General features: G+C 38.1%; 1 protein-coding gene across 1 annotated transcript in view; it reads right to left on the bottom strand.

Moving 5' to 3' along the window:
- Positions 1–651: 651 nt before the first annotated feature.
- The window catches only part of LOC128864473 (glycoprotein-N-acetylgalactosamine 3-beta-galactosyltransferase 1-like), a 28342-nt gene continuing 5678 nt past the window's right edge, over positions 652–23315 (bottom strand). Inside the window, exons 3-4 of the mRNA XM_054104146.1 lie at positions 1059–1358; positions 652–969 (exon numbers count right to left, since the gene is read on the bottom strand). Coding sequence (XP_053960121.1) covers positions 733–969; positions 1059–1358 — 537 coding nt within the window. The 3' untranslated portion in view covers positions 652–732. The remainder of the gene's footprint in view (positions 970–1058; positions 1359–23315) is intronic.

Here is a 23315-nt window from a genome sequence, read left to right as displayed (position 1 = left end):
GTTTTCAAAGAAAAACTGTAAAATGTTACGATTTTTCTCTTTGTTGACTTCCAAAAAGTTTTTTTTCTAATAGCGGTCGCCCCTCGGCAGGCAATGGCAAACCTCCGAGTGTATTTCTGCAATGAAAAAAGCTGCTCATAAAAAATATCAGCCGTTCGGAATCGGCTTGAAACTGTAGGTTCCTCCATTTGTGGAACAACGCACGCCAAAAATAGGAGGAGGAGCTCGGCCAAACATCCAAAAAGGGTGTACGCGCCAATTATATATATATAAAATATTATATAAACATTAAAAATTTAATGGTCTGCCTATTCGAAAATCTATAAAGTTATGAAGTTACGTTGGACTCGCTCAATTATGTCAGCATGTGAGTTTAGGAATGGATTCCAGATTGTTGAAGCATACTCCAAATTTGAACGAACTGAAGAGTAAAATGAATAATATATTACTTGTAAAGTTACACATAATTAATATATCTGAGCTAATGCTTGTAGAAATGTCATATAACAGCATCATTTTTCAAATACGATTCGAATTACGAACATCACAAACTATAGTAACCTCGCGGCACAACAAGACTGTTGTCTTCGCATTACTTCCTATGGAAAGAAAGTCTTAATTGTGTGCATATCTACATTCGAAATGCTTACATTAATTTATAATAAATATTTAATCTTAAATAAATACTAAATGAGCATAATTCAGTAATCAATATCACATTTTAAAACCTACTTAAAAATTATCTGGTAAGTTTTGTGCTGCTAAATCCACTATCGGTTTGCTATCTGCGCTGTAATTGCTGGGAAATAAACGCGTCACCTCCTCCAGCGTTAATTTGGATGGCAAAGACATCGCACGTTGTGGTACACCAAACGCTCGTAAATGATAAATAAAATACTCATACAAATACATGCGCCACGGATTTGTGTAATGGAAGGCAATCGAGTAATTGGAACAGCAATTCAAGCCCTAAAAATGCAATTATAATATTTTGATAAAAAATTTTTATTAATACATTCATGGGCGTATATTGCAATGCCGGTTTACAGGTAACTCACACTTTCAACTGTGTGCGGCGTCATTGTGAGTAGCCATTCGGATATTTCAGTTGCATTATCTGTGTTCATGTAGGTGTTTAGGTCAAGTGGCATAAATTTTGGTTTATTATCGGTGCTCAAGGCGAAACGTGCATCGGCAAGATGTACGCCAACATTTTGCAAGCAAACACCCATGTAAAAATCCTCAATGCCAAATTTTTGTGCACGCGGGCAGATGGAGGTGTTGTAAAATGCTGTAGTCATAAAGCGTCGCAGGGCTTCTTTGCTAAGCACGTAAGCAGCGCCACCAGACATGTACGGCTGTTGAATAAAAAGAAAAATGATTGATTGATAATATTGAAATTGCATAATAATTATAACTAAATATTTTATATTTTATTTAAAAGGTCTTAAATTGACAGATTCACGGCAGTTTTTTTTTTTATCAGACGTTTTTTCATAACAAAAATGCACTCAGTTTGTTATTCGCTTGTGAGGAGCCACCGTACAACTTTTGTTTTATAATTTGATATTTCATACACACAGTGGGTATTGGACGCGGGGTGAACCTCATGGTACGGTGTGAGTCACCTTAACCCAACCATTTGTGGATGCTGCTAGACTGACAGCCCTTGGCCATTTATACATATCTACATACCAACACCTGAATTGCGAAAGGCTGTGAATAATAAAAAATCCAAAATTCACTTTTTGATTGATTACAAGTATAATCCAATTTATCCAAAAATAATATTAAAAAAAAATTAATTAATTTCTTAAGAGGCAGTTCGGTTTTAGTGTCTTATGAAAAATTGACAAATATGGCTTATTTTCCAAAATACTCTTCAGTTTATAATGTTTTTAGCTTCCTCTGTACCGCAATCAGACTGAGGGGTTGGAGCTATAAGCTCAACCTCCCTTATGGGCACTCAAGCATCCTTAGAAACTGTGAGTTCATCCCTCTGTCAACAGACCAGTGTATACCCTCGTTTAGTCCAACCGGAACATTCTCCACTCACATCCCGTCAAGGGAAGAGTGGACGGGGGGCTACACTTGGGGGCAGAACCTGGTGAACTTGTTCACGGATGGATCGAAGTTGGAAGGAAAGGTTGGCGGAGGAGTCTTTTGCGAAGGGCTCCCCATCAGACTAAAATTCAGGTTACCGGACCACTGCAGTGTGTTCCAGGCAGAGGTAGCCGCAATCAAGGAGGCAGCTGATTGGCTGCTCAAATGTGTACTAACAGTCAAGAAGGTAAATATTTACTCCGATAGCCAAGCGGCAATAAGGGCCCTCGGGTCTATGACGGTGCATTCGGAATTGGTCAAGGAATGCTTGATCTCACTTTCGACTGCGTCCGAATTCTTTGACATCAGCCTCATCTGGGTTCCCGGTCACAGCGACATTGCGGGAAACTGTGAGGCGGATGAGCTGGCCAGACAAGGGACATGTGAGGTGATTTCCCCGCGGAGGGAGAAAATTGGAATCCCACTGACTACTTGCGGTCTGCTCCTGGAAAGATGGGCATCGCGCAAACTCAGCGAGCGCTGGGCAAATGCACAAACGTGCAAAGTCGCGAAATCCTTCTGGCCACGTGTGGACCGAAGGCGCTGGGGTGAGCTTCTGAGGCTGACAAAATATCAGCTCTCCAATCTAGTGGGTTCTCTCACAGGACACAATACGCGAGGAATGCAAGTTAACGCCTCCTATACCACACACCACTAACCCAGTATGTAAACAATTAACCATAGATTAATAGCGCAAGCCACTTCCCAAAAAAATAAACAATAAATATAAGCACTTACCATTAGCGAAAGTGTCAAACATGTCATTGACACTTTGCTAATGAAGGAAGTGGACATCACATATCACGTATGGTCCGCTTTCAATAGAATTAAGAAAACAATAAATATAAGCGCTTACCTTAGCGAAAATGTCAAACATGTCACATATCACGTATGGTCCGCTTTCAATAGAATTAAGACATACTAACCTAAGATTTAAGCTTCAGATTCTGTATAAATATGAAGATTAATAAAGTTTCGGATCAGTTTTTGATCCGGTGTGCAACGAAGACTCATAAGTGTTTTTAAAAAGCTTTTGCTAGTTAAGCAAAAGATAATTTGCATGCTGTGAGTCTTGGAATCACCTCGAGTCCTTTCTGCGCTGGATGTATGGAGGATGAGGTGGAATCATCTCAACACCATCTCCTTAGCTGCCCTGCCCTGGCGGGGCTAAGATTCAGGCATCTTGGCTCTTACTTCTTTGCCACGCCTGCTGATATAGCTGGCGCTGACATTAAAAATCTGATGAGTTTCATCAGCAGCATTAAGCAGTTGACGCAAACATAGTCATCGTTCATAATCCACACGCTCCTAACCTTCCCATCTCCACCTCTCCCCGCCCTCTCCCTGCACCTCATCGGTCCTTCCCCTCTCCTCACTTCCTTGACAATGGTACCACAAAGGGCGAATCTTTCTTCGTCCAAGTGTGCCCACTCCCTGAGCAACCATACTAACCTAACCTAAGCTTCCTCTGTAACTTTTTTTCATTACGGCTTTTTACATTTCAGGTGATGTCATATGTTTTGGTAGAGCAGACTCAACTATCGTTGATCAATTGTAAATTCGACTCATATGCATGATTATTTTCACCGAACAAGTCAGCAATTTTACGATATGTTGTTCTTAAAGATCGACCATTTTCAAAATAAGTTTCAATAATTTTAGCGTTTTGTTCTATTTGTCAACTTGACAAATGTTATAGATGGCATAAAAAAGGTACCGTCTAGAAATTATTTGCTACTTTATTATATACAAAATGGAGCAAAATTAATCAACGTATTAGAAGATTGATTAACAGTAATGAACTAGACAGCTGCAGTATACAAGCATACCAGCAATGGAGCGAGTAAAGGTCAAAACATGGATTTCCGTCTTACCGTCTAACGGGCATGATTTTTATGTCAGTAAATGGTTATCAATGTCAGAACCGCCTGTGATTCAAAAAGAAATTTTTACTTGCACCACTTTTGAAATGTTCATACAAATTGCCGACAGAACAATTAAGATTCGTTCATTTACTGGAACTGCGTATGGCATATATAAAATGTTAATGTATAGTCCATGCTCAAAAAGTACCGGAAAGGTGATGCTGACTGTTTTCTTCGATTGCCAAGGCGTAGTGCGCCATGAATACCTTGACCGGGCCATACAGTCAATAAAGAATGTTATTTATCCGTTTTGAAGCGTTTGAGAGATGCTGTATGTCGAAAACGGCCGGAAGTGTGGGCAAACAATTCTTGGATTATGCGTGATGATAACACGCCATCGCATCGAGCCCCTATTGTGCTGGATTATTTAACAAATCATCAAGTAAATACCATCGTGCAAGCACCGTATTCACCTGATATGGCCCCGCGCGACTTTTTTTTGTTTCCCAATTTGAAGTTACCACTTTGTGAAAGGAGATTTCACTCGATAGGGGAGATCAAAGAGAATGCGACACAGGAGCTGAAGGCCATCCCTTTGTCGGGCTACCAGGGGTGCATGGAGGACTAGGTTAAACGTTGTATGTTGCTTCAGACGTGTCATATTTTGAAGGAGATAAAATAAATTTACCTGAAATTTAACTCTGTTTTGTTTTATTTAAACATTCCCGGTACTTTCTGATCATAGGGTAAGTACATATATATCTATGTTAAATATTTGTGTGGCGTAAATCCTTATTAGAATAACTGGTTATACAAACATGCATTTATAGCTTTGTGTAGCAGTTACTTTTGAATGAAACTAATTGGCGAAACGTGCAGGAGAGCAGAATAACAGAAGTCGTTATTAAAGAATAATAGTGATTCAGGTTCGCCAATAAGCTAAAGCAGTAGCAACTTATTACGTATATGTATCTCGTGTTTTTGAAGTTGAATGATGGTAAGCACTTATCACGCAATTGTCTATATCTATGTAGCATTAAGTGTAAAATAGAAATAAGAAGTGATTGTGATAATAAAATTGAGACCAAACTAAAGAAATTAAAAAATAGCATAAAATAAAATACCATGACAAAAGATAATCTAACATAACGGAACATAATGTAACATAACGGAACATAATGTAACATAACGGAACATAATGTAACATGATATAAGCGGCCGCCGTAGCCGAATGGGTTGGCGCGTGACTACCATTCGGATTTCAGAGAGAATGTTGGTTCGAATCTCGGTGAAACACCAAAATAAAGAAGCAGTTTTTTCTAATAGCGGTCGCCCCCCGGCAGGCAATGGCAAACCTCCGAGTGTATTTCTGTCATAAAAATGCTCCACATAAAAAACATCTGCCGTTCGGAATCGGTTTGAAGCTGTAGGTCCCTCCATTTGTGGAACAACGTCAAGATGAACGCCCCAAATAGGAGGAGGAGCTCGGTTAAACACCCAAAAAGGGTATACGCGCTAATTATATACATATGTATATATATATATACATATATATTATGATATAACAAAATAATCCCAAAATTTTGGTGTAGACTTCGACAGTTTGCTCTCCTTCTTTGCGCATACAACCGCTATTGTCACTTAAGTCCAAAATCGCAACAAGGCTCTCAAAACGCTTGCCGACAGCGCTTGGGGCAAAGACAAAGAAATGTTGCTATCAACGTTTAAGGAAATTGCCTTCTTAAGCTCCCGACCCCCGAATGCCGTTATCAGAGTCGAACCACCACCCCTTGCAGACGAAGTGCTCCAACTTCCCCGAGAGTCCCGTGTAACATTGGCACAATTACGTTCTGGATACTGTAGCAGGTTAAACTCCTACTTATCCAGAATTGACCCCGACATACTAAACATATGTACGGCATGTGAAGGCACCCCGCACGACACTAACCACCTTTTCACATGCCCCATCAAATCCACTCATCTAATACCCCTCCCTCTGGACCCAACCTGTCGAAACAGGAAGTTTCGTGGGCCTACCGTTAGATGAGCTAGATGAAGGCGACCGGTGATTTACACTACACTAACAGGGCAAAGTATACTGCTACAACAACAACAATACATAACATAACGTAGCATAATATAACATAACATAACATTATTTAACATATCATAACGTAATATAACACAAAAAACCGCAATATAGGATAACATAATATAACATAAACTAACAAAATATAACCTGAAATTAAAACACAACACCTCTAGAACTGCGCACTTTTCTATATACGACTGTATTTAAAAAAAATCCCATAAATTCATTTTCCGTTTATTCTTTCGGCCAATTTTTGCCCAACCCAACGAAACCAAAGGTCGTGGTCAGTTAATTGTCGTGTTTAATTCAAATAATCACAACATAATATTCGAAAATTATTTATGAAAGACTTTGAGCGCATGATGTGGTATGTATGTATTACATGTAATCGCCGGTAATGAGTTAATTTTTACGCTTTGGCTTCACGGCAGCTGAAGCTAAACTTGATTAACGCAATTAAAAGAGAAGCGAAGATTTATCTACTACAGTAGTGGAAATAGTGGGCCGCTACTGCTGACTTGCTGGCAAAAACAAAAAACTTGTAGTAGACATAAATAAATAATTATTTTCTACAGTTTTTCAAATTTATTCGTCATCTAATAGCCTTAGCTGATGTTGTGAAATGTTGATAAGATTTAAAAAATTAATTATTGGCCTTAGTTTTGGAAGTCTCGTAAAATAATACGATGTACGTATGTAAATAATAAAATAAAATATATGTAATATAACAAAATTACGCACTTTACCTGTACTTTTTTATTAAGATTTCTTTTTTTAATTTATGAAATATCCTTGATTTAGATTTAACTTGTTTGTGCTGCCATTCGAGACAGCTAAAAAAAAATAGTTTTACAATAGTCATAGAGCTTTTATTCAGATAAGCAATACATTTGCATTACATTTTTTATGCGAGTACGAGTATTATACAGAAATTGCTTACGATTAGCGAGTCAAAAGATTACAATTATGAAAAAAACTTCAGATCACTGATTTTAAGTTCTCACTCATTTTTGTCAGATTCCTTTAATCAAAAGATTTTTATTGAATCGAACCAATTAGATTGTGAAGTATTTATTCACTCATAACGAAAAGTAACAAAATATGATAATAAAATGGTATTTTGAATTACACTGCTTACACTAAGGTGAAAAGGTCTGGCCGACATCGGACCGTTAATCGGCCCTCAGCGCTTCTAAAGGAATCAGCTGATTTTCTGACGTAATCGGGGTTATGACAGCGGTTAGTTTACGAAAAGGTCGGCAACAACTGAGATTATGTTGGTGATAGACGAAAAAATCAACACAAACAACGGTCATTTTAATTCGTTGCCGTCTGAACAACGACTGGTTGGACCAGTGTAAAGGTCTGATTATGCATACTTCGCACAACTTCGTATAAAGTTTAATAAGTCTGATAAAAATCTGTTGAATGCGGTTTGCATACCCGGAAATTAGCACAACTTACGAGAAATTAGAATACTAGTCTGTTGAATTTAGATTTTGCTGAAGTTTTGTTAAGTGGCATTTCAAACACAGTGATATCAATAGCAGTATTTTTTCATTATTCTACTAAGAAGGTAATAATATATTATAATTTTATTAATATAAGAAAATTGGAAATATAATATGGTTAATGTTTTAAGTATCTGCCATCTATTGCGATATCTGCATTTGATTTACATCCCCACTTAGATATTTTTAAGAAGGTAGCTAGTCCCTCCAGGGAGACTAAAATAATCCCCAAGATATTTGGCCCGGTTTCTTTGAAGTGCAGGACATTCACAGAATAGGTGTTGTACCCACTCAATTTCTTTTTCACCTTTACAACTCCTGCAGAAGTCATTGTAAGATACACCCATTCTACTGGTTAAGTTGCCAATAGTGCAATTACCCGTTACAACACCTGTGAGGACGCTGGTAGTTTATCTGTTGAATCCAAGCAGATATTTTGTGCTTTTATTGGTTTCCAAGATTACGCTCAAGTAAATCGCAATATACACTTCGTTTAGAGGAACGCTTATGTCCTCTACCACTCGTTGAAGGTCAAGTTCAGAGCCTTCCCAAGCACACTCATCCGCTCTTTCATTTCCCTCCCCTCCAGAGGGGCCGGGGACCCAACAAAGTGTGGTGTTGTGTTGTTGGATAAGCGATAGGGACCTCCTACATTCCTTAATACATCTTGAGTGAATGCACTGGTGGTAAGTCCTTCAGTCTTATCGGTTTTGCTTCTTAATCTATAGCGTAGATCTCTACTTGGAAAACGCTATACCAGTCTGGGAGTCTACAGGAGCAATTTAAAAATAATTGTTCTGAGTATCCTCCCGATCTAGTGCCATTCTCCATGACCTGCCATTCCTTTCTGTCGTGTGTTCGTATTTTATACTATCTTTTCAGATTTATCTTGGGAACCCGTGATCCACAAATAGTAGAACTTATGCATGACCGTGGGTGTTTTCTTTTAGCATGCCTGCGGCATTAATCCTGGAAGCAGATTTGGAATCTATCCCTTTAACATATATAACAATATGTGGAATATATAGGATCACTTCCAGCGCCGCCTGAGGCGTCGATCGGGGCGCACCTGTTATTCCTACACACACTAATTATTGAGCTTTAATCATATTTTTTAGGTAGGATTGTGTATGCACCGCCTCCACCACAAGAGAGTTCCATAAGTCAAAATGTTTCTGGTGATCGTATTGTACGCCCAGTGGTTTATATACGGTTTCACACTCCATTTTTTGCCAAATATCCTCTTACAGATAAAGAGGGCATTACAAGCATTCTTTATCCTTTCCTCGGTGTTCCTTTTCCAAGAAAGATTTCAAAGTCATAAGAAGTTATGCAAAGTTATGGGAAGTTGTGTGAAATATGCAGAATCAGACCTTTACTCCCACGATTTTGCTTCGGATGACCAAACCTTGTAATCTATCATCCTTGGTTAACACTACACATTCGTAATCCAATGTGTAAATTGTCTCACTTGTTCTTTAAAACTACAGTCTCGCTGCCATTTTTTGATTACTTTTTCGTAACCCGGATAATAATTGCCACAATTTATAAAAAAATGCCCTAAGTTACTTTCCAAGAAGTATCAATCCCTCAACAAATCCGCCCGTACCCTAGTGGGAATGAAGCAGTACCTGAAATATGAAACCGCTTTCCTAAAAAATATATACAGATAAATCAAATTTATATACCTATATACACCCTTTTATTGGGTGTTTGACCGAGCTCCTCTTTCTATTTGTGGCGTTCATCTTGATGTTGTTCCACAAATGGGGTGACCTACAGTTTCAAGCTGACTCCGAAGGCAGACAGTTTTTTATGATGAGCTTTTTCGTGACAAAAATGCACTCGGAGATTTACCATTGCCTGTCACTGTTAGATGAAACATTTTTATCATTTGATGTTTCGTACTCGAGGTTTCGAAACCGTGCACTGCCGAGTTGTAATCACTTACCAACCCATTTTTTTCGACGGGAGGATAAAAATGTCAGACATATTTCAATTGATAACGTCACACCAATGTTATGTTGGGTATGTTGCAACTAAAGCAAACCTCCTCTGTTCGTCTGACTTCCACCGGGACTGTGTATTTGCACTACATTGAGGTGGAGCCCGGATTGTATCATTGCTTCCTCTATAGGTAAAAAGAAACATCGAAAATGCGGTAATGTCATAACCAATATTGTCTTGTCACCGTGTGATTCAATCATGAGTGATTAACTCAAGCGTCTGTGATAGTTGGCAGTTTGTCACTAGTCGACCTCCACTGGAACTCTGCTTCTCAGGGCATGTGGGGCACACCAAATCTACGCAGATGATGTTGAAAGCATTCATGTCTAATTAGCAACTGTGTTAGGTAACAGTCAACCTCTGCAAATCTACGTTGTAACAATGCTTCGAGTCTCGGGATGAGCTCGTGTGTCCAGCGGCGCGCGGAAGATGAGTCCCATCTTCCGTGCTATTCATTAAGCGTTGAGCCTCGGCTCCCGTAAAGGTCTTGCGCCTGGTCTGTCAAAGAAGTGCACAAACCCATATGGCTACAATGGCCGATAATAGATACAGTATGTCTACTCGTATATGTACATATTTCCAATGTACATGGGCCATTGTTCGAAATAATTATTTTTGTGCCATTTTTGATTAATATTTTTTTTTATTTAAAATACCATCAATCAACAATTAGTACGGCGTATCATTTAAGGTTTAAGTTTAAAAGGGGCAAAGCCGAGAAAACGTAACATTTTGTTTACCACCTGAAAAGCCAGGCCTCCCTCGACGAGCAGCATTATAAATCTTTGTCACTCTCGGTCTATTCGTGGGCTCAAAAGAAAAATATCTGGACCTTTATGCGTTCAACCCTATGATGCTCTATGTTTTACCTAGGAACCACGGGGAAAATATGAAAATATATAAGTATTTATACGAGTATGCGTTGAAAATGATTATTCATCTTTATCGAATATTCTTAGCAATGAAATGATGGGCATTAAAAGCTGCCCATAGTGCAGCTGAATTTGGTATTTCTAATTGGCAGAAGTTTGCGCATTTTTCATTTCGGCCAGTCAAAACATCATTTAAGATAAACAAGAATAGGAGGTAAGAGTTTCAAATTTCCGAAAAATTCAATTTAAAAATTTTGTGAGTAAGCTTTTGTATTTACAATAAGTCAGATTTACTAAAACGATGACGAAGGTACAGAGATATTTTAAATGTAGGTATGCGTCAAAGTGCAATTAAAATCATTACCAACTTCATTGGTGTTCACTAATGTTTATGTTTAATTTGCCTTTTTTAAGTGAATACCTGAATTTTTTATGTACACATCAATAATTATTGTCGTGAGTTTAGTATCCGCGTTTTATGTTGTTAGTCCCAAAGTAGATAATAATCGTAAATTATAGTTAGACAAGTTCAAAGATACCGACCAACAAAGTTTGTACCAACATATTTATGTATGTATTTACAAAGATGATGGAAAAACAGATTCAGATAAAATGATACGTCATTTTAATGTCTAAGTAAATTGGTTTTAAGGTCTATTTGACTATAAACAAGTTTGTATAAAATAAAGGAAATTACTATTTAATGGTATTTTATTGTATTAAGTTTAACTCAAATTGCTAAATGGACTTGAAGTACAAAGTGGTGCAGAATTAATCACCCCATCGGAAGATTTATGGTTTTTGTAAATGACGTCAGTTAAAAAGATCCTTTAGGTAGAAATGTCGGCCAGTGGGCATTGATTGGTTGGTTGGTTAGAGTGGTGATTCATCCTGAATCCAACTAGCGCTTCTGCACCATTTTGTTGCTACATCCTCGTTACCAACTTGTTAAACAGTTATTTACAGCAAGACTATATCCAGTCTGTGCGGTTTAGGAACCTTATTAGGCTGTTGACGTCTTAGCCAGACAGTTGCTCGAGACTCTCGAACACCGGTTTGCCCAGGGTTAACATTCTGCCCTTCCATAGGGCAGGGCATTCACAGAGGAAATGGAAGATTGTTTCCTTTTTCTCCGGTTGTTTACAGTATGTGTTGACAGTATGTGTTGTGAGCGATGCCCAATTAGGCGGCTTGTTCTGCGATAGTATCTGAAGAAGTTTTCGGATAATTCAGGAAAACCAACCGCCGAAGACGAAACATCCTTGTGAGCACAAGGCAAGTGAGCTCATACAAGAGAGCTTTTGAGCACTCAAAACATCGAATTAATGGCCTGATTTTGGCACCAAATAATACGTTCACATATGCATTAATCACCTATAAATCCTCCATATTAATCTACCCATTTACATATGGCAGATTACCAGCAAAATCTACAATCAGCTGTCTATATTGCTTTGAGAGGGGTTTCTTCATAGAAATTATTTTGGTGGAATATTTCTGTGTTTTTGGATTCTTTAATTATTACTAACGATATAAAGAAAATACAAGAAGAAGGAATAGCTCTTTTAATTGCGCAACTGGCTGCTAATAATTAACAGTTGGAGGAAATCCGTCTGCGACGTTTACTGAGGTTGCAAAAACTTATGGCAGTAATACGCATTCGAAATTCGATATTACATTTTATAGTATAAGAGGACAAAACATTCATGGATACACGTTTTTTCTGTAAAACGAATCCCTAATTAAGAATATTAAACAAATATTTTATTGGAATTATGTTTGCAGACCTGTTTGCTTTGTCGGCATCCATTTCATTTATGTAGTTTTTATTTTGATGTTTCTCCTTACATTCGTAATAATAATTATCGATAACACAGAAAACACAGAGTTGTATGTCGAAATGTATCGTTATTATCTGGGATTATTTTATAATCTCAGATTTTGGGAGAGAAATTTTGTATGAGAAATCGCGCTTTTTAATTACGGATTTTGAGTTAAGCGCGAAAAAGTAGATCATCTACTTATGTGTGAACGTATTATAAGATGTCTTTTTGTTTCCGAAAATCAGAAATAAATTGCGATATCAACGTCTTTCAACCCATGAAGTTGGTTGAAGCCTTTAAAAAGCTCGTTTTGGAGGCATCCACTTCTGAGTGGCAAAAGTGATTTGAAAATTGGTCCAAGCAAATGCAGAAATGTATTGACTTCCACGGATAATATTTTCAAGAACAATACAACTATTAACATTATTATTTTACTGTGTTTTCATTATTGGGCGCAAAATATAAAAGGCAATTCTCATAATTGGTGCTTATTCTATTATTACGAATCTGCTTCAGAAATTAAAAAAATTAGACAAATCCATTATAATCATCGTTCTAGACATATGACATCATACTTTTATCTACTCGCATCTCAATTCTTCAAACGTTATGCTAACAAAATTCTAATATAAGTACAATGTGCACTAACAGTACGCCAGGTATTAAAAAAAGTGTAGCCTGCATATAACAGTTACTTGGACAGTTACAGTTATTTTTCGCTTAAAAAATTAAAATGTGTATAATTCTCACCTAAATGCATGCTTGTCAAAACAAAAAGAAACAAGTTAATACCGGTTAAAAAATTATTAATTTTTTTTTTAATTTCCGTTCTTAACAAGCAGCTTAATGAGATAAGAATCATTCAATGGGTGCAAAATGATTTGCATACAAAATATTCGTTAAACTCGATAGAAACAACTTAGAAGATTCTACTTAAAAAATTGATATAAAAATCAAAATCGCAACGACAAAATAACTGAAAAAAAAATTGTATTGTTTTTGCGGATTTAAAGGCAGCGAGGTTTCATAGCTGAAGTCTGTTGACACTTGCCGTCGACAAGTTTGATGTGTTGTTTTTAGCTCAAATTAATTTCATAATTTATAAGCAGATACTGTATAATTAAATAAGGATTTGTTCATCATTTTAATACAGTATTTTTAGAAGTTTTCGTTTTTTTTCACTGTATGGACCAATTAAGAAACATGTAAACTAGTATGGAAGCGCGAAATTTGATCCGGAACGAGTTTTATGTACCCAGGGTTATTGATCTAGTTCGGTCAACTTACTTTGTATTAAGGTAAGTGTCCTTGCTACTTTAGCGAAAATCTCTAAATTTTCATTCAAGTTATACTGGTAACACCAGACGAACAGACGGAAATTTAGTCTTGTCATATAAAAATAATATTTATATCGGATCTGAATAAGATAAGAAGTAAAAGAAGTGCCGAATTTGGGCGAGTTTTATTAAATTATCCAGATCCCCGCATTTACCTTATGCATTTACCTCCCATTTTCCCACATACTCTTTTTCTTCTTAATTGGCGCGATAACCACTTACGCTTTTTTGACCGTGGTTAACATATCGCGCCAGTTGTTTCTTTCTTGAGCTAACCGGCGCCAGTTGGACACACCAAGTGAAGCCAAGTCCTGCTCCACCTGATCTTTCCAACGCGGAGGATGCCTTCCTCTTCCTCTGCTACCACCAGCTGGTACCGCATCGAATAGCCTCTGAGTCTTTATTCGCTGCGCCATGTCTATGTCGTCGTAAAGCTCATACAGCTCATTGTTCCATCACCTCCGATATTCGCCGTTGCCAACGTGCAAAGGTCCAAAAGTCTTGCGCAGAATCTTTCTCTCAAACACTCCAAACGTCGCGGATGTAGTCATCGTCCATGCTTCTGCGCCATTTGTTAGGACGTTACTTCAATTATAGTTCTGTTTTTTGGGTTCATTATTTCAGCCTCAAATTTGAGTAGGTTTGCTTCATTTACAACGGAGATAAAATTGTTCTTCTTTTAGACAACTGATGCTCTATGGGAGGCGAGTGTGACTTTACATCTTCGGGGCATACTTTGTTTTTATTTGTGCGTAAGCAGTGGAGGTAATCGGCTCAAAATCAGCCAAATTGCTTTAATAACTTTTTCATAGTCCATATTTGTTTTCATTTATGTTTTTAGCTAGCTATTGCCCAAACATTTTCAATGCGGTTCGTATGAGGCGACTGTGAACGCCAATCCAACATTTCAATCCCATTTTGTTGTTTCCACTCTGCACACCTTCTACTCCGATGCTTGGGACCGTTGTTTTCTAGATTTCGAATCATGTTTCTGGATACATTAATACCATTTTTGCTTACAACTGCTGCATTTCCACCAGAGCTGTCTTTGTCACAAACAAATCAATAATCTTCTGATCTTGCTTTCGAAAGTTTTTTTTTTGGATCTCTTCGGTTAAACTGGTCAGCGCTTTTAACTTCGGTATACTGTTTGCTCCCATTTATATATGAACGCTTTCGACTTCTTCAAATATTTTGCTGCAGATGAACGTGACATTTCCGGACCTTTAAAGAGTGTACATAGGAACACTGCTTCAAATATTTTTTCATAAACGGAACGCATTTGGAAAAACAATGTACGTTTTCTAAATCTCCCACAAAACTAACGAATTGCTCAACGCGTATTGTGAGAAGTATTCACCTATTAAGCAGCATTTAAATTATTTTTATAACAGTTAACCGTAACTAAAAGTTTAAATTTTGCCCGTCACGCTTCTATTAAACAGACAATATCTCAATACTGTTGTGTAAGCAAAATTATAATACCTTTTTGAGTAATAAGTGACGAAGAAGCACAATTCTTAATAATAATTCAATAATTTTAAACGTTTTCATTTTGTTTATACTAGCAAAAGCTTTTAAGCGTATACTTAAAATGCATTGAAGTCTACATACAAAGCCTTGGAGCCGATGAAACGCAAACTTGTTACTTTCAAAGCGCTAAATGTACCAAGGAGCCATTTGACCGTATTAACGACTTTAGTCAAAGAACAAAGTGAAAAAATATCTATAATACTTATGAATAAGCTGCTGTTATTAGAGGTGAGATCACTATTTAAGTAAAATAGTAGTAGAATTTTGTGTTTTTGTTTTTTACAATGCAGCAATCTGCAGCTCAAGCATTTCTGATGCATTTTACAGCGACTATTTCTGATCAGTCAGAAAAAAATTACTGAGGCTAATTCAAATACATAGAATACATAGAATAATATAAGTTTTCAATAGTGGCAAAAACATTTTTCTTAATAGGACTATGAATAAGTTCGTGCGGGTTTTTTCGAAATTTGAAACTTTATTGACGTAAAATGGTTACAAATTTAATATTCAAAATATTGTCCATCGCTTACTACTACTTTTTCCCATCTTTCTGGCAATTCACGGATTCCCTTTGTGAAAAATTCGGTCGGTTTTGCCGCAATCCACGAATCGATCCATTTTTTGACTTCATCGTAATTACGGAAGTGCTGGTCAGCCAGGCCATGTTGCATCGATCGGAAGAGATAGTAATCGGATGGCGCAAGGTCTGGACTATACGGCGGGTGGGGTAGGACATCCCATTTGAGCGTTTCTAAGTATGTTTTGACCACTTGTGCAACATGTGGCCGAGCATTGTCATGTTGCAAAATAACTTTGTCGTGTCTATCGGCGTATTGCGGCCGTTTTTCTCGCAGTGCTCGGCTCAAACGCATCAATTGTCGTCGGTAGACATCCCCCGTAATCGTTTCATTCGGTTTCACTAGCTCATAATACACAACACCCAGCTGGTCCCACCAGATACACAGCATAACCTTCAGGCCATGAATATTCTGCGCCGACGTCGATGTTGAAGCATGGCCAGGGTATCCATACGTTGCCCGACGTTTTGGATTGTCGTAATGGACCCACTTTTCATCGCCAGTCACAATTCGATGCAAAAAACCCTTTCTTTTGTGCCGTTGAAGCAGTTGTTCGCATGCCATAAAACGGCGTTCAACGTCTCTTGGCTTCAATTCATACGGCACCCAATGGCCTACCTTTCGGATCATTCCCATGGCTTTTAAACGTTTGGAAATGGTTGATTGATCAACTCCCAAAGTTTTTGCAACCTCTTCTTGCGTTTGAGCCGGATCTTGATCGAGCAATTCCTCCAATTCGGTATCCATGAACTTTGGCGGCGCACCCTCGCGTTCTTCGTCTTCCAAGCCAAAATCACCACTTTTAAAGCGTGCAAACCACTTCTGGCACGTTCGCTCAGATAGAGCATGCTCACCATAAACTTCCACCAAGATACGATGACTTTCGGCTGCTTTTTTCTTCATATTAAAATAATGAAGAAGAATTCCCCGCAAAAACACATTATTTGGCACGAAATTCGACATTTTCAAGTGTGGTAAAAATATTGTTGTTTACGCTTCAAATAAAAAACTTATACTGACGTTTGTGCCTTACGACAGTAGCTCTCCAATGAATGTTTGGAAATGTGGATCGATGGAATAATAATCAAGTTACGCCATCTGTTGTAAAACCGCACGAACTTATTCATAGCCCTATTAATTCACTCGGCAAAGTTTTAGCGCTTCAAACGAGTCCTTCAGTTAACTGATGTGGGTCAAGGTTTTTCTGTACACAATGCCATAATGAGGATTCCCAATTCTTATGACTGGTGTGGTAATAACTAATTTGGCGCATTTTTAACTAAATTTTAGGGCCTTCTAGTATAGTTGGATCGATGTTGGCAAACTGTGATGGCCATTTTTGGTTATTTCTCAATCCCTATTGCCAAATTACATAATTTAGAAAAATTTTCAAATGGACAAACAATATTATTGCAGAGGCGGTGAAAAGGCTAGGGAACCTCGAAAGACTACTGCGTAGAAGGACGACAAATTCGGCTTTCCCCACGATGTAAACTTGTCGAGGAGTTCGACGAAACAACAGGCTTATTCTGGTTTCAAAGAGCCACTTGAGGGTAGCGCGCTACCACAACACCCATAAAAACGAAAAAGTACCTGTAAGACCAGAAAGAATGGCCTTTCCGCCCTGTGAGAAAGTCAAAAGTGAGACAACTAAAGTATTCCATCTTGGCCTTTTGAAGGAAATTGCCATTTGTCAATGATGTGTCATCTCATCGATCCTGAAGGGTTTATGTCTAAATGTCAATTTTATGTCAATTTATGTCTAAAGCCCAATTTAAACTTAAACCTTTATACTGCTGTGAAAAAGCACAAGGTGGTGCAAAATTAATCATCAATCTTGGTTTTTAAGAACTTTTTTACTAAATACAATTGTTGAGATGGCAGCTCTTAAATAGTCAACGTGTATTCTAGTTATTATAAATTCTTTTTTGTTAAGCTTTTCTTATTTACCTATGTATATATGCACAATATTGAATAAACGTTTTACTTACTCCGCTTTTATATCTTGAAGAAGAAAGACGCATTTAAACAGGTTATGGGCCCAGGGCCTTTCGATTTTGCGCTTTTGAAAAAAAAATTTTTGTGAGGTAAGGACTCAAGATGAGTGTACCTAGTCTTCAAATCGACAAATTAGATAACAGAAACTATGATTCCTGGGAAGTGCAAATGAGGAGTGTGCTCATCCATGGAGGCTACTGGAAGATGGTGTCTGGGAAGTTGACCCATGAGAATGCAGAGGACAAATTGAAGTTTGAAGCCGACGATGAAAAAGCGCTAGCAACAATTTTTTTATGTGTTAAGTCGCCGCAATTGGCACATGTAAAGAAGTGCAAATCTTCTAGAGATGCGTGGGTGAAACTGCAGGAGGTGCATCATCCGAAAGGGCCGTTGCAAAAGGTTTCGCTTTACAAGAGACTGCTGAATTTGACCATGGCGCAAGATGGCAATGTGGTGCAACATATTAATGATTTCACAGAAATTTCAGAAAAGCTGGCGGAAACGGGTATAGAAATTCAGGAGGAGTTGCTTTCCATTATGCTTTTATCCAGTTTGCCCAAAGAATTCGAGAACTTCGTGGTGGCTATTGAAACAAGGGACTCCCTACCCAATTTCACCATTTTGAAGCAGAAAGTTCTGGAAGAAGGCAAAAGGAGAAATGAGAACAACGAGAGCGAAGTAGCAACAGGTGAGCATGCGTTTACAGCGAAAAGCGTGAAAAAGAAAAAGTTCGGCAACAACTTCAAAAAGGAGCGAAAAGAATTCAAAGGAAATTGCTTCGTTTGGGGTGAGAAGGGGCATTATGCAAATCAGTGTGAGAAGAAACAGAACAATAAGAACAAAGGACTAGCGATGCTGAGTGCTGCTGAAGTCAAAAGTTGGAAAGAGACAGCATGGTATATCGACAGTGGCGCGACATCACATATGTGTAACGACCGCCGCATGTTCACGCGTTTGAATAAACACGACGAGCAGATTGCACTTGCTGGAGACAACTATATAAAAGCAATAGGCAAAGGAGATATTGTGATTCGTCGTGGAATCGAAATGAAAGATGTGTTGTATTCACCAGAACTACAAGCAAATTTTATTTCTGTAAGCAAAGCTGTAGAGAAAGGGTATACAGTGATATTCGACTCGAGCAAAGCCACAATAAACGACAGATCAGGCGAAGTAATATACTTTTACAAGCCGATAGAAAAGATAGCCTTTTTGTGTTAAGAAATAGCGCAGAAAAAGCATTTGCAGCATGCAATAGTGACATAGCATGGCATAACCGAATGGGACACCTAAACTTCAAAAGTTTGCGGGAGCTAAGCCGTCGAAATATAGTGCGCGATATGCAAGTAAACAGTCGTGGCGATACAGGAAATTGCAGAACTTGCATGCTAAGCAAAATTCATGTACTACCGTTTCCTGATGAGTCTAGTACAAAAACAAAGGATTTGCTACAACTTGTACCCTCAGATGTGTGTGGACCCTTCCGAACTAATTCAGTAGGTGGCTCAAAATATTTCGTTACCTTCATTGATGACTTATCACGACGTATTTTTGTGTACTTCATGAAAGCAAAGAATGAAGTTTTTAAATATTTCAAGATATTTAAAGCACAAGTGGAACTTCAAACTGGACATAAGATCAAGGCGATCAGGTCTGACAACGGTCGCGAGTACGTCAATGCAGAATTCGACGCATATCTTCAAACATACGGTATAACAAGGCAGTTGACAGTGGCATATACTCCGCAGCAAAATGGAGTGGCGGAACGCGCAAATCGCACACTGGTCGAGATGGCGCGATCGATGATGGTTCATGCTGGTGTTATTCAATGTTTGTGGGCTGAAGCTATAAATACGGCAGCATATATCAGGAATAGATGCACATCAAATAAGCTGGGAGACAAAACTCCGTACGAAGTGTGGTGGAACAAAAAGCCCACTGTAAAGCACTTTCGCACGTTTGGTTCTATTGCAGTTGCATTAGACAAGTCACATAAGAAGTCCAAATTCGAGGCCAAAGGTAGGCAGTACATTATGGTTGGTTACTCAACAACAGCAAAAGCTTATCGCTTATATGATAAAAAGAGTCATAAAGTTATTGACCACCGAGACGTTTTGTTTGACGAAACTGTTTTTAATAAATGTTTTGATGGCGACAAACCTGAAGAAGGGGTAGATTTAGTGCTACTGAATTGGGAGAAAGAGATAGACACTTTGCAGCAAAGTAAGCATGAAGATGCTTATGATACACCAAACAGTGACATCGATAGCGATTCAAGCGCACATCAGATGAGCGAAGAGCAAGCAGAGAGAGAAGTGAAAATTGAACAAGGCAGACCCAAACTTCCGCGCACGTGCAAGGTAAGCAGACCGAAAGACCAATTCAACGAATTATACAGCATGGTAGGAGAAGGGGTACCGCAAACCATTTAAGAAGCGCTAACTTCTAAAAATAGTAGAAAATGGGGAAAAGCAATGGAAGACGAATATTTCGCGCTTAAGAAAAACAATACCTGGTCAGTGACAGATTTGCCAGCTGATGGCACAGCCATTCCATGCAAATGGGTGTTTGCATTAAAGAAAGACGAACACGGCAACATTGTGCGCTACAAAGCACGTCTTGTGGCGAAAGGTTGTAATCAGCGTTATGGAATTGATTACAAAGAAGTATTCTCACCGGTTGCAAGATATTCTACTATTCGACTTATGTTGGCATTAGCAGTGCAACATGAAATGCATCTTCATCAAATAGATGTGAATTCAGCATATTTAAACAGTGAGCTTCAAGACACGATCTACATGCAGCAACCGCAACATTTCGTCGAGGGCGAGTCATCGCAAAAAGTTTTGAAACTCCATAAGGCCATATATGGGTTAAAGCAAAGTGGCAAAGAGTGGAATAGCAAGCTTGATGGTGTGTTAACGCGCATTGGTTTTACTGCATGCGAAAATGAGCCCTGCTTATACAAGGCAAATTTCAACGAGCAGCTTACGTTGGTGCTGGTGTATGTTGATGACCTGATCATAGGATGCAGAGACAAGGCAGTGGTGATTAAAATAAAACTACAACTGGCAGAACTATTCGAGGTAAGCGATAAAAGTATGTTACAACACTTTTTGGGAATTGAGTTTAGTCGCGATGGAGAAACAGGCGAGATGACTATTTGTCAAGCACAGTACATACGTGAAATGTTGTCACAGTATGGTATGAAAAATTGTAAAGCTGTATCGGTTCCATTAGAGAAGGGATATCAAGTCGATTGTGCAGATGATTGCGAGAAGGCAAATCAAACGGATTATCAGTCCCTTATTGGTGCTCTTATGTATCTGGCCATTACAACGCGTCCTGATATACTGCATTCAGTGTCAAAAATGGCGCAGCGTAATTGTGACCCTCATGTAGAGCATTTTTGCAAACTGAAACATATTCTTAAGTATTTGGCTGGCACTGTAGAAATGAGAATGAAATTCCGTGCAGGCGAGCAGTCCATAAAAGGGTTTGTGGATGCTGACTGGGGAGGTGACGTGTTGGACCGGAAGTCGTATACTGGGTTCATGTTTTTCTACGGCGATTGTCCAATATCTTGGGAGTCGAGAAAGCAACATACGGTTGCACTCAGCAGCACAGAGGCAGAATATATGGCTGCATCAGATGCAACAAAAGAGGCTATATATATGAGGCGATTGTTGGTTGAACTTGGAATTGGTCAAAACGAGCCTGTAGAGCTGTATATCGATACTCAAGGCGCTATGAAATTGGCGCAAAATCCTGTTTATCATAAACGTAGCAAACATATTGACATCAAATTCCATCACATTCGCGAAGCCGTACAGAGGAAGGAAGTTGAGCTGAGATATTGTCCTACAGACGAAATGCTGGCTGATATTTTAACGAAGAATTTAGCCAGGAACAAACATTATAATTTCATGAAATTAATGAATTTTGAATAATTTTTGTAAAACAGTATCCACGTTGAGGAGGAGTGTTGAGATGGCAACTCTTAAATAGTCAACGTGTATTCTAGTTATTATAAATTCTTTTTTGTTAAGCTTTTCTTATTTACCTATGTATATATGCACAATATTGAATAAACGTTTTACTTACTCCGCTTTTATATCTTGAAGAAGAAAGACGCATTTAAACAACAATAAGTAAAAGCAAACGATTTCGAATGATGGAAATCTTTATTCTGAACGCATTTCATTGATTGTCTGTTTGTACTTATATAAGTACACTGCAGCAGTCTTCACTTCACAAGTGCCAAATATGATTGACGCACGATCCATTATAAAAAAAACTTAAATGCTGTTAAATAGGCGTATCCTTTTCGCATTACCCGTTGTGCAATTTGTTAATTTTGTGAGATATTCAGAAAGTGTACGTTGTATTTACAAAATGAGCTCCGCGTATGAATAACAATTTGAAACAGAAGGTCCAAAAATGTTCCGTGCATCTGCAGCAAAATTTATGAAGAAGTCGAAAATGGTCACAAATAAATGAGTGCAACGGAATAATGAAACTGAAAAGGTTGACGATGCTCATAAAAAAGTACCTCTTGCGCTCTAAAAATCTCTAAAACCCGCTGCTCCCATTATCACATATTGCAAAAGGGCATGTATGGGCTAAGGCAAATTCAGAACCGGAATAGGCAAATATAATATTGAGGGATGAATCATCCTTTTGGGCAGGTATTTTCATACGTCGGTCCTGGTGTTCTGCTGATAATCGACAACTTGAACGAACTGTTAAGCATCCAGTTAAAGTTCATGTCTGGGGCTGCTTCTCCGAAAAAGGATTTGGCCGTTTATTTGCTTTTACTGCCAATTCGAATGTAGTTTTGATGAATCAAATTTGCCAAAATGCCTGGCGGCTGCGAAGATTTTTTGAAGAACTAGCCAATATTGGATTTTAAAAGAAGACAACGATTCTACAGGTAAGCATCGAAGCCGAAGGCGTTTATAGTGAAAACGCCAAGATGGGATTGACATTTTAGATAGAGCTTAACAATCGCCTGATCCCAACTCTTTTGAAAATGTTTGGGCAATAGTTAAGCAAAAACTCAAAGAAAAACAAATACATATGTACAGTTCAACAGTTATTAGAACAAATTCGATCGATTTGGAGCCGATTGCCTACATAACCTACGCAGAAATTAACATAAAGTATAACTTGAGGATGTGAAGCCATTATAGCTAATGGTGGTGACCATACATTTTATAATAAATATTATAAGCGCATACAAAGCAATTTGTTATAATCGAATTGGCCAAATATGTTCCAGGTTGTGGCAGTCAGGCTTCTATTAGACAGACTGTAATAATTAATATTGTAATGGGTTTTCGGTTTTTGCTTTGAGAAAAGATTTTTCTATGTCCCGATTTTAAATTTTATTTATTTATATTTTTAAAATTTATTTTTGAATTTTATTTTGTTTTTTAACGTTTGCCAGCTATACAAGCATAGCATAATTGAGTACTTAACACTTGGCTTGACATTTTTTATTCTCACCAATATTCTATACAATATGCACTAAACTGCTACGGCTTAAGCGTGTGTTAATGGTTCTTTGTTTTGCGAAATTGTGGTATCGATT

This window comes from Anastrepha ludens, chromosome 5 (genome assembly GCF_028408465.1).
Source record: "Anastrepha ludens isolate Willacy chromosome 5, idAnaLude1.1, whole genome shotgun sequence".
Taxonomy (NCBI): Eukaryota; Metazoa; Arthropoda; class Insecta; order Diptera; family Tephritidae; genus Anastrepha; species Anastrepha ludens.
This window is presented reverse-complemented; position numbering and strand designations above follow the sequence as displayed.